The 12,929-nt window shown below is 35.6% G+C and overlaps 1 protein-coding gene across 5 annotated transcripts in view; it reads right to left on the bottom strand.

Annotated features, from left to right (window-relative positions):
* Nucleotides 1-12,929, bottom strand: part of DGKH (diacylglycerol kinase eta) — a 220,665-nt gene that overhangs the window by 45,166 nt on the left and 162,570 nt on the right. For all 5 annotated transcript variants that reach the window (XM_066380833.1, XM_066380838.1, XM_066380837.1 and 2 more), the window contains exons 15-17: nt 5,502-5,601; nt 3,798-4,074; nt 2,975-3,097 (exon numbers count right to left, since the gene is read on the bottom strand). In XM_066380833.1, the coding sequence (XP_066236930.1) occupies nt 2,975-3,097; nt 3,798-4,074; nt 5,502-5,601 (500 nt within the window). The remainder of the gene's footprint in view (nt 1-2,974; nt 3,098-3,797; nt 4,075-5,501; nt 5,602-12,929) is intronic.

Here is a 12,929-nt window from a genome sequence, read left to right as displayed (position 1 = left end):
CCTCAAATTCAATTTAAAGGTACTCTAAAACTTAATTACCTTTACTATTCCTAAGACTAATTACAAACTAACTATATTAATCTTACACTCTCTTCTCCTTGTTAAAAAGCAGTTCAGTAGCACTAAAGAAAAGTAACAGAACACTCTTTTTTTTTTTTTTTTGACAGATAGAAGCTCTGGAGCTAATTTCTAATAACAACAATCTTTTGATATTCTTCTCTGATAAAAAGCAGAGCTCCTACTGACTAAAACTGATGTTCCACTGCAGGTAAATAAATTAATGTTTCATGGTTCTTCTTAACTGTCTCATTAATCATATTTTGCAAATCTCAGACATAATCTGTATTTTGTACATCTCAGACATATAAATTATTACACAAAATAATGATAATGCAATGACTGTCCTTCAAAACTAATGATTATTTAATACAGAAACACTTCTATTGCTGATTCCAACTAAACTGGATTAGATCAAATACTGCATCATTAAAGACATATGTAATATATTTCAATATCAATATCTATAGCTATATTTGTATTTTTTAGTTTTCTTTGCTGACTATAATGTAAGTGTCAAGTTCATGAGATTATTAGTAAGAGGGATGGTAGCAAGTTGAAAAACCATTAGCAGTGAGTGCTGAAAAACCAACGCTCCAAAGACAGACACTATCTTTGGGGGACTTATCCAGTAGCATATTGTAATGACTCCATTGTCAGCCTTGCTTGAGTCAACGTTTTTTTAATAGATGAAACATACAAAACCTGCTTATAAAATTCCAGATAAAGTAAAATAAAGATGCTAAAATCAGGCTTTGAAAGACTTTTGACAGGGTGAAATGATATATCCAAATCAAAAATATAAAAATTCCGGCCCTGGTCGGTTGGCTCAGTGGTAGAGCGTCGGCCTGGCGTACGGGAGTCCTGGGTTCGATTCCCGGCCAGGGCACACAGGAGAAGCACCCATTTGCTTCTGCACCCCTCCCCCTCTCCTTCCTCTCTGTCTCTCTCTTCCCCTGCTGCAGCCAAGGCTCCATTGGAGCAAAGTTGGCCCGGGCACTGAGGATGGCTCTGTGGCCTCTGCCCCAGCGCTAGAGTGGCTCTGATTGCAGCAGAGCGACGCCCCAAGATGGACAGAGCATCACCCCCTGGTGGGCGTGCCGGGTGGGTCCCGGTTGGGCGCATACTGGAGTCTGTCTGACTGCCTCCCCGTTTCCAACTTCGGAAAAATAAAAAAAAATATATAAAAATTCCTAGGGAGTGTAAACTACTAGAGTTAGGTTTAAAAGTCACTTGCACAAAAACAAGAGGAAGAGATCAGGTTTATATGGTATTATTATGGAATACTTAAAGCCAAAAAGGACTCTTGGGTAATCTTTATAACCCATAAATATCCAGAATGAGTAGCGTATGAGTATCACTGTGCTATTACACTACAGAAATACTGGAGAATCTGGTTCAAAATGGGAATCATATTCTAAGATAAACATTGATCAAATAAATGGGTGCAACCAGAAAAACAAAACGTTTAAAATCATCAAGTGAAAGATTGGTGAGGGGACTTAGAAGAGAGAGTCTGGACAAGAAGATATAAGGTGTGGAAAATGGCATGATGCCATGAAAGCTGTTTCCAGTATCATTTAAGTGCTGCCACACGGCAGAGTCATCTTCAGTGTAGTGGAATAATGTGTGAAATTGCTTTTACACCAACTATAAAGCACTATGCAAATGCCATTAGTTGTTCCTGTTAACATTATGGCCCATAATACTTTATTAATAGTAATTATAATCCATGGGTAGAAATTTAAGGAAGACAGGCCTAAGGTTATAGAATTGGATTGTGTGCTGGAATAGGTGTACATAAAGTCTGGAAGGACTAAGGTTATAGAATATGCAAGCAGGTTGTACGGCAGACAGGTAAGGTCTAGAAAGTCCAATTTATAAGTCTCTTAGAGAGTTTAAAACACAATTAAGGAATTCTTTCAAAGTTAATGTAATCAGTAGCAGTGCCAGTAGTAGCAAATATAAGGATAATGGTAGCAAGCACTCTTATATAGACAGCACTATGTATGAGTCACTATTACAGGCACTTTCTATATATTAACTTATTTAACCATCACAACAAGTAAGTATGTTATGAAGCAGGTACATTATTATCCCCATTTTACAGATGAGGAAACCCCAAAGTAGTCACCTGTCCAACCTTATATATAATGAAAATAAAAATGCAATGATTGTAAACAGCTCTAATATGTGTTGACTTTACATCAGTACTATGTCATTATATTCATATTAACCTCTCTTCTCCGTGAACATTTTAATTTCTGCCTTGCTTTACTCTAGTAAATTAATTTTTTCCTTATACAATATGATATATTAAAAGTATAAATCTATCTTCAATTCAAACTTAAAAGGTAGAGAAATAGTTAACATTCTTCAAGCAACTACATATTCATTTATTGGCAAATTAATTTCAGTGGTGAAAGAGCTGTAACTAGATATCTTATGATTATTAAAGCTTAATTTAGCAATAAGAATTGGTCATTTATGTGCTGACCAATGGAACTCAAGGAACCAATAAATTATTTAAATGACAAATTTTATGCATGTGGGTCCTGCAGTGTTCATGTAACTCTCATGTGTGGGCTGAAATAGGTTAAAATTCAGTTATTTGTGTGTTTTATTTCTTCCCTTTTTCTTTAGGAAAATCGAGATATTTAAGCATGTTTGGTCCTACAATCCTTAGTTTATTGTGATAATCTCTATATTATATGATTAAGAGGTGATATGAGAGAACTTGACAACAGTATAAATAACATTTCCTTTATTTTCTTAGTATTCATGGATAGCTAAGCTTTAAATTTGTAAAGCTTTGTTGAAAATAAAAATATAGTTTATTTCAAACTGATAAGCCTTTTGAAAACTAAAAGTACAATTACATTTTATTAATTTCAAAATTTTATCATAGTTTTCTTACCAGTGAAGGACTCTTTTGCATCATCATCTTTAGATTCTTCTTTAGACTCGTCTGTTTCTGTACTGTCATAATCGAATGACTGGTTAACTGGTTCACAAGGGTGCACTGCTTGGTCATCCATAACTTTAAGTGATAAGAAGATAAATATGTTCAAACAAGAAAAAATAAATCCATGAATATCAATATATGCTTAGGGAAGGAAAAGTGACACATAAACCAAAAGAAATTCCATATTTATAAAAAAACAATAATTGGCGATATGTCTATAAGTGTTAGAGATTATAAAATTAATGTTAGAAGGAAAAAATAAAAGGTAGGATGTTCAAAGAATGAAATACAAGTTCAATTACAAATTATAACCTGTAAAGGGTTTTTAGATTTTTATTAGCAATACTAAAATTAGCTTTTAGTCTACTACAAAAATTCTAAGAGTATGTACATTAACATAAAAATTAAAATATAGGCAGAACTTTTATAAACTCCTTGAAAAGCAACAAACATTTATGAAATAAATGTTAAGAAAACCTTTTTAAAATAATTCAGGTTTGATATTTGGAGTTCAAAGATTTCAATGAAGTATTATTTAAAGTAATTTTCAATTTTATTTCAGTGTTTCTAGTGTACTTTGTTTCTAAGATCTTAAGTATTGTTAATATGCTTATCCTTACTACTAAAACAATAAGTAGGACTATTTATTAGTATAAATTTCACCTTAATGACTTTATCTCTTGTCTTGTTTAAAAAAAACTCTTAAAGTGTGTCCAGTTCGACCAATATGAAGATCTCCTTGTGCTTGCAATGAGAGTTCTGTTAATGTGTGTACCTTTTCCGGCTTCTTCGATGACTTGCCTCACAGCTTTCTTTAAACTGTTTGCCCGCAACATTATCTCCTTCGGTTTGACCGCTTTCTGGGAGGAAGGTTTTGTAGTGTCATCCAGGAGCTGTTCCTTGCTTTCACACAAGGAATCTTCACTTGAAGATTCCACAGTGTCTTCTTCTGCAATGACAGGGCTGATGCCTGGGAGAACTTGAGCAGCCTGGGACTCTGACGTGTGCAGAGCCTGGAGCAGTTGTTCAAGTTTCTCATTTAGGACTGAACACTAAGAAAACAAAAATGCCGTAATGACTCTCCATTTAGTGGAGATTAAAAAAAAAAAAGATAATTTAAATGAATGGTTTCTGATTTTAAATGAAATATGTGATATATTGTTTACCATTAATCGGTAATGTTATACATTATACTTTAGGTAGCCTATGGACTAAATAATTTGTAATTTTAAGAAACAGTACAATTCATATGTAAATTGATTTATTTATACTTCCAGAACCATTCAGACTTCATTTCATGGGTGAAAATCTTTACAGTATTTGTATAGCTATTTTTCCTTAAAAGAAGAAAAAAAAATCTCTACTATAAAAAAACTACACAATAAATGTACACATTATACAAAACAATCGCATTCACACTTTCTAAGGTTATCAACTTGTGGCACCGTTTTGAGCATTACACGCTGCAGGTCTGGCTGGGTCTTGATGAGCTCGCTTTCAAAGCTTTAGTTTGCAAAGGAGTGAACGAACAGTCCCTAAGGAATTACTGGCTCAAAGAAAGAGCGAAAAGAAAATGCACAAGCACCCAGCCCTTGTTTTTTCCTGCTTTTCTCAAACTGCTAGGGGTAAAGAAACATTTGGCCTGAATTTCCAACTCCTTCTTACTCCATTTATTTGCCTTTGATGACATGCCAAGGCAGTCACAGCGGAAAGTTAAAAGAGAAATGTGTCAGGGAGAGGGTTTCTGTTTTCTGAAGCTCTCCAGAGTTAGAAAAACAAGGGAAAGAGGCTGCAAACGTCAAATGTATGTTTATTTCTATTTTCTTTTCCTTCCACTCAAATAAACCACCACCTAAAGCATGAATCTGGGGAGATCACTTCTTTGCAAACTCAAGAGAACCAAGCCTTTGTAAAAAACATCTTGCCATGAACACAGAAAAGCAGGCAGTAGCTTTTAAGGTTCAATAAACTTGATATCCTCTTATTTGAGCCGCAGCAAGCTCTTGACGGGAAAAACTCTGTGAATATTAAGGCAAGAAACAGAACCCTGAAAGGTACTGAGGGCTGTGAAATCTAGGGAATCTGAGGAACTGTGCTGGGAGGCACCTGGGTGGCCAGTCTGTCTGGAAATGGGAAACCATTCCCCTCTCCCCTGGAACTCAGGCCACCCAGCATTCCAACCCACCCCACCCACCACCTGACTATCGTGTATTTCTCCTTTGAGATGTCAGTCAGTGGGAACAGGGAGTTGCATAATAAAATTGAGTGTGTCAGACAGTCTTCAGCAATGCAGTTTTCCTACACCTTAAAGTGTAGCCATAAAATAGAATGTTTTTAAACTGTCGTATCTGATTCAAAAGTAACTTTTCTCTTCGTTTATGCTTTGGCAGGAAAACCGCTCAATCAATTTAGCTGTAAAACAAGTTCAATGTTAACACTGTTAGTAAAAATCTTTCACGCCCTGATAATGTGTCCTTACTTTACTGGCCACAGCATCAGCTACAACAGCATTTTCCAACGTTCTCTCATATGCCTTCTCTACTTTGGCAACAAAGTCCTTAACAGTTTCACACAGGATCCTTTGAAGAAAAGACATGGTGCAATTCAGTAAACACAGTAAACCTGGGTTGTTTTCATTTATAAACATATTAAAAATAAGCACAACTAAGCAAACTTTCAAAATATTGGGATCATTTGTATGTAAAGCCATAATTCCATCTGCTGTTTGCCATATTCTAGATAATTTCCACACATTCTAAGTCAGGGGTCAGGAACCTATGGCTCGCGAGCCAGATGTGGCTCTTTTGATGGCTGCATCTGGCTCGCAGACAAATCTTTAATAAAAAAATAATAACGTTAAAAATATAAAACATTCTCATGTATTACAATCCATTCATTTCCTACCGCTCATGTTCATGGTTGCGGGCGGCTGGAGCCAATCACAGCTGTCCTCTAGGACAACACCAAATTTTTACTGGATAACGCGTAAGGTACAGGGTTCATTGTATGGCTCTCACGGAATTACATTTTAAAATATGTGGTGTTCATGGCTCTCTCAGCCAAAAAGTTTCCCAACCCCTGTTCTAAGTGATGAACAGATAACGTGAGTAAATCTTGTTCTACATAATATAAATAAAAGCAATTTAAAGGTAATTAACAAGCCTTTGTTGAACATTCAAATTATATCTTGATGAGAGTATTTTTAGATCCCATTTTAAAAAGCATTATCTCCTAAACATCATATAATGACTTGCAGAGTTGATCAAACAAGGATAAGATTGTCATTGAAGTCACTGTCACTCTACTATTCATCCTAGTGGTATCTTGCTAATGCATTGTTCCTGAAAAGAGGTCATGTATTATGTCAGAAACCAACCCATCTCTTGAATGGAGTTATATTTTCTGTAAATTTGTTCATTTCCTTAAGATAACATGCAAGATTGATTTAATTCAGGTCTTGTTAGTATCAGAAGTATATATGGTTTACCCTTTTGTTTCTTTAAATTACATTTGGTTTCTTTATAGAAATAAAGAAAAAATGATCTGAAACACTAATAAAAATCTGTTTTTAAAAGTCTTTGCAGCTATAAGATTGAAAATAGCAACCAGCAGGAAGGTACTATTTAACCAACTTTTTGTAGCAAAGACTAACAATGATTCTAAAAATAGAATCAGACTAATTTAAAAATAATATTTCTCTTTATCATTGATATATACTGAGGAATTTGAAGAAGGGGGAAAAACAGGTTCTAGTAGATATAGTTTCTGTTACACTCACAATTTTCTCTGGTATGTGAGTGACATAAATGTTAAGTTTTCAGATGCTTAAGTATTATGAAATTGAGCCATTCAATAGCTATTGTCTCCCTGCCAAACCTTTGCACTGAAGGAAATAACTGCATTACCCCTAACAATTTTTGCTTCGTTTGTTGTTTTTTGTCAACCATTTCTAGATTTCTCTTGGACAATATGTAGTGTTTCCCAACCTGCAACCTTTCTGAATGGCTTTTTATATCCAAATTTCTAAAAAGAATCTAGCTCACTGACATGTGCTTCATATCAAGTCTTGTCTTCTTTGTTCACATATAACACTTTTCTGGACTTTCTTGAAATATTAAGGCAGACAAACCTGGAAGTTCTTCCATGGGCCTTACTGACAGTTTCTCTAAGACATCCCACTTCTCAGGCAAGGAGGCACTGACATTCCCTTCTCTTTTATGTAAATACAAAATAGAAGTTTTCTTGCCATTATTACAACATTGTCTTACTGTTAACTTTCTCTTGGATTTGTGAATTTGCATATGCTGTAACATTATGATAGCTACAACTGCTGGTATTGGACTAATTCCTAGGGATAGAGCCTGTTGGTCCATCTGCCCAGGAGGGAAAGGGGCGGCAGAGATGCCCTTCCTCAGCTCTGCCGAGGTGGACAGAAGCTGACAGACAGAGGATGAGTCTGTTAGGAGAATGCTCGCCACAGAGGTTGTGGGAACAATCAGAAAGAATTATCTATCGTACGGTCCATTAAGTTCCATATTCCAGAGGACCTAGGGCACTTACATTATGAAGGTATGAACTAACTTTTTATTTTACTTAAATAGTAAAGGTAGAATTTTTAAAAAGAGAAATAAATACATTTAAAAAATAGCATGATTTCAAAGTCACACCAATTGCGAACTTACAGATTGGGGGAAAAAAACTTTAAGATGTATTTGCTATAGTAACACAAAAGACATTTTCCAACTGATACAGTTTCCCACCTTAATACATAAAGACTTCCAGAAAACATGTGCAAAATACCAAATAAATAAAAGTGGAACATGGATTTTCCCACAGAGCTAAAAAAATTAAATATCTATTTACATCTTTAATTAAAGTTAATATATAATTTTGATGAACTAGTGCCAGCATTTTGTCTCTAAACTTGTATGTCTCTGAGGCTGAGGTTAACGGCGTGCACCAAATATACCACTGGAGCCGCCAGCAGCCCACGTTTCAAAGACTGATGATCTCCACCATCATCTCAACCACACTACATACATGATCTATACTTCTTATCACTAGTAGCAGTGCCTTCATTGATCAGTTTTCCACTTACTTTTTAAAAAATAAGAGTCAATGACAATAAAACACACAAATAGCACATTAGGAAAAATAATGGTGATGGTGTGCAAACATAACCACACATTGGCAGGCAGGGGTCACTGTATGAGAACCTGAAAAATTCGTTTTCCGTGTGATATAAAAAGTTGAAGTCAGAAATTACAGGTCATTTAAAAGCATCAAAGCCTCATAGATAAACAAACCCTAGCTATCTGTGTGATCTGAGGCAAGATTCTAATAGCTGCTATGTACCTACCTCCTCCACTCAGAGATTGTTGGGGTTGCCCAACAATCTCTCAGGTAGAGTCGAAAACTAAAATTCTCTGGTTCTGTGACAATGGTTCCAATTTAATTTTTTTTCCCCCGCCAGTGATCCCATTTGAAAAGTTCTGTCCACAGAACAAAGTGCATGTATTTAACAACTTTGCTTTTCACTTTTATTCACAGCACCTATGATTGCTTATTAACTAGCACTTTTGATTCTTGGTGCTTCTAATGCTCAGACAAGAACTCATGTTACCACACTGAACTGACAAAATTCCATCAAAGAAATATTGATATGTTGGTTAACCTATATATCAACTACATTAGCTAACCTGCATATTATCTATGCTAATAAATGTACCCTTTCCATGAGCATTTTCAGTATTTTAAAAATAGTTAAAAACAGCTTAGGCTACTGGGAATTACTATTTTATGCAATAAATATAAACATGTTTTAAGAGCAATAAAACAGTCTGTCTTAATATTATATCAGTTAAATGGTAATAACAAAATAAGGGAGTTCTGTATTAGTGGTGGTTACAAGGATGTGAATATGTGTGTTTATTAGTTTTTCTTTTTTTTTTTTGTGGCAGAGACAGAGAGAGGGACAGATAGGGACAGACAGACAGGAAGGAAGAGAGATGAGAAACATCAGTTCTTCATTCCAGTTCCTTAGTTGTTCATTGATTGATTTCTCGTATGTGCCTTGACCATGGAAGGGGGGGGGGCGCTACAGCAGAATGAGTGAACCCTTGCTCAAGCCAGTGACCTTGGGCTCAAGCTGGTGAGCTTTGCTCAAACCAGATCAGCTTGTACTCAAGCTGGTGAACTCGGGGTCTCGAACCTGGGTCCTCCACATCCCAGTCCGACGCTCTATCCACTGCACCACCGCCTGGTCAGGCTCTGTATTCTTTTTTCTAATCACTAAGTTGCACCCTTATGATTGGCCATTTCACTGTATATGTGTCATACCTTAATAACAAAAAATTTTTTTAAAGCAGTGGAAAACTATTATAGATTTTACAAGTCTTAAAGGGACATACCACCCAAATGCAAAACATGAAACTTGTTTGGATTTTCAATTAAACAAATAAAATGTTTTCAAAAGAAAAACACCTTTGATAGCTGGGGGAAATGGACTGAGTAATATAGAATATTATCAATTGTATTATATTTTTTAAAAAGATTATTTTATATCCATATATACTGAAAGTGGAATAAAACAATTTCTTAGGGATACTGTAGCAAAAGACAGTAGGGAGTACTTGACAAAATGTTGATAACTACTAAGGGAGAATGACTGTGGGGAATCATTATACCAGTCTTCCTACTTTTTGTATGTTTTAAAATATCTGTAACAAAAATTAAATTAAAATGTATTATGGATACAAAGTTATTACATGTTGCCCATGTTGTACTCTCTTTTCTGTTTTGAATCTCTTTAAAATTTTAATCTGGGGAGGACAGAGCAGCCACGCAAGCCTAGGAGTGCAGGTGAGTGAGGAGAGGGGACCAGAATTGGAACAGAATTTGCTAAAAGGCCAATGGGCTAGTCAGGGAGAAGTCCAAAGCGAATTCTGGGCATACAGGCTAGACAAGGAGCCAGGTCAAGGTCAAAAAGGAAAAAATTCTAAATGTAATTGGGAAAAACATGAGGTGATGATTTAATGATTTAATATAGCACTCTGCAATTTAGAAGCTCTATTTCATTACTCAACTTAGTTCTAACAGCTCCTTGAGGGAGGAAGGTTAGGCATGCTTTTTATTATTAAACAGACATAGATCACAACGCTAGCAAATGTCTCAACCAGGATCCTGGGTTTACTCCGACTGAAGGCAATACTGTGACTTACTCCAGTGGTTTTCAAGCTGTTTTGCAAAAGTATTTCAAAGACTCCACAAATGCCTGATTCAAATTTATTTAGAAATACAAACTATAATTTTAATGCTAAATAACCATTAGAAATATTAAAGACAAAATGTTTACTTTAGAATTCACTACTTCTGTGCAAATCTTAGACTAAAGCATTTTCTATTTTTATTTAATTGAAGGCCATTTCTTTATACCTAAACAAAACAATTTAATTTTTTTTAATATTAGGATTCTGCATAAGCATTTATTTGAAAAAAAAGTTTTCACAGGTATTAAATTTAAGCAAAATAAGAAGAAAAAACCAAAATGATCCTGTTTGTATCTATCCAAATTTCATAACATTAATTCCATTTAATTAAAAATATGAGCTTTGTCACTATATATTTGGCCCCCATTACTGGGTGATGGGCACACAACGTAATGTGTTATGGAGCTGTGCACCTGAAACCTATATGTTCCTATGGACCACTGTCACCCCATCAAATTTAATTTCTTAACAAACAAAAAAATCTCAAGAATTTTTTAAATTGATGACGCATTGTCAATCAAATTGCTCTCAGCCCTGGCCGGTTGGCTCAGCGGTAGAGCGTCGGCCTAGCGTGCGGAGGACCTGGGTTCGATTCCCGGCCAGGGCACACAGGAGAAGCGCCCATTTGCTTCTCCACCCCTCCGCCAAGCTTTCCTCTCTGTCTCTCTCTTCCCCTCCCGCAGCCAGGGCTCCATTGGAGCAAAGATGGCCCGGGCGCTGGGGATGGCTCTGTGGCCTCTGCCTCAGGCGCTAGAGTGGCTCTGGTCGCAACATGGCGACGCCCAGGATGGGCAGAGCATCGCCCCCTGGTGGGCAGAGCGTCGCCCCATGGTGGGCGTGCCGGGTGGATCCCGGCCGGGCACATGCGGGAGTCTGTCTGACTGTCTCTCCCCGTTTCCAGCTTCAGAAAAATGAAAAAAACAAAAAAAAAAACACACAAAAAAAACAAAACAAAAAAAAACAAATTGCTCTCACCATAGGCCAAAGAGGTATTGAACTATTGATAAATAGAATAAAATAATAGGAAAACTAGAGAAATATATATATTTATATATGTATATATGATCTTAAAAATATATATCATATATAAATATATCATATTATATATATGATCTTAAAAGTTCTTATAAGAAAACATGTACTACATGAGGTTACAGATGTTAACTAAACGTATGTGGTAATAATTTTGTAATGAATACATACATCAAATCATTATAATGTATACCTAAAATTAGTACAATGTTATGTCAAGTATATCTCAATTCAGAAAATATTTTTATTTTTTTATTTTTATTTTTTTAAATTTATTTATTTATTCATTTTACAGAGGAGAGGGAGAGACAGAGAGAGAGAGAGAGAGAGAGAGAGAGAGAGAGAGGAGAGACAGAGAGAGAGAGAAGGGGGGAGGAGCTGGAAGCATCAACTCCCATATGTGCCTTGACCAGGCAAGCCCAGGGTTTCGAACCAGCGACCTCAGCATTTCCAGGTCAACGCTTTATCCACTGCGCCACCACAGGTCAGGAAGAAAATATTTTTAAATATATAGAATGTGTAGGAGTCAGTAATCAAACACACCAAACACATGAAGGCCAATAGTACAGCTTTGCTAACCTCCAAATTACTAAATGTGACTAGATAAAATATTTACTTAACTGTATTAAAGAATCATTCTTTTATAACTTTATATACCTTTAAAAAGGTTCTAATCAGCTTTCCATCTTTCCTTTCAATGTCTTATAAAGAAGAATTTGATTCATAGGACAAAGGTGGCAAATGTAACATGTCTTTCTTGAAGAAGTAATTTAGAAAGTGCTTAAGAAAATAACTTAAGTATATGAATTTGGCTCAAAGTGAGGAAGACAATAAGGAGTGCTGAGGCCTGGGACAAACTGGAGATCTGCACATTTCATCTTAAAGCAATACAATTCACTAAAAAACACCCAACCAAACAACAACATAAAAACCACTAACAGCACTACTCATCAAACAGTGTCTGTAGCCCACCTGTCTGGACACCAGTATTCTCTTGAGAGTCATTTAACTCTTTCCCTATTGCTCAGTCCTGACTCCTACTCCTAGAGGTTACAGCATCAAAACCAATTGTCACTACATTTATACATTTGTTACAAGCTAATTTATTTATGCTGAGTTGTCTTTCCTTGACATTTTTTGAAAATTAAGCATATACCATACTAAAATTTGTATATTTTTTCCTCTATCACTTCCCCATCCCCCTTCTTTCTTCCTTCCCCTTCTTTTTCTCCTCTTTCTGCTTAATAGCAATATTCCCTTGCTAAGCCAGAGACCTAAAGCATTATTTTACTTTCGCTCCTCAGTTGAAAATTTCAACTGGTTTTATCTCTTCCTCTAGTTGACTTTCTAGTCTTCATCATTTCAGTTTAGGATGTCTTAAAACTAAATTCTAAATCCCAGCCAGGCAACATTGGAGATAATGAAATCAAGTAGCTTTGGCTCCACTACTCAACTTAAACATGCTGGGAAGAGTAATTTTGAAAAAAATCTCATCATTGCTTACCTTTTTCTGAAATAAACAGTTTCTAAACAATGTTTATGAAAATAAGTTATGATGAAATGTTTTCTATATTATAATAAATCATAAGTAGTTCTTTAAATAGGAA

Source organism: Saccopteryx leptura, chromosome 4, assembly GCF_036850995.1.
Source record: "Saccopteryx leptura isolate mSacLep1 chromosome 4, mSacLep1_pri_phased_curated, whole genome shotgun sequence".
NCBI lineage: Eukaryota > Metazoa > Chordata > Mammalia > Chiroptera > Emballonuridae > Saccopteryx > Saccopteryx leptura.
The sequence above is the reverse complement of the archived record's forward strand: the minus strand, read 5'-3'. Positions and strand labels throughout refer to the sequence as shown.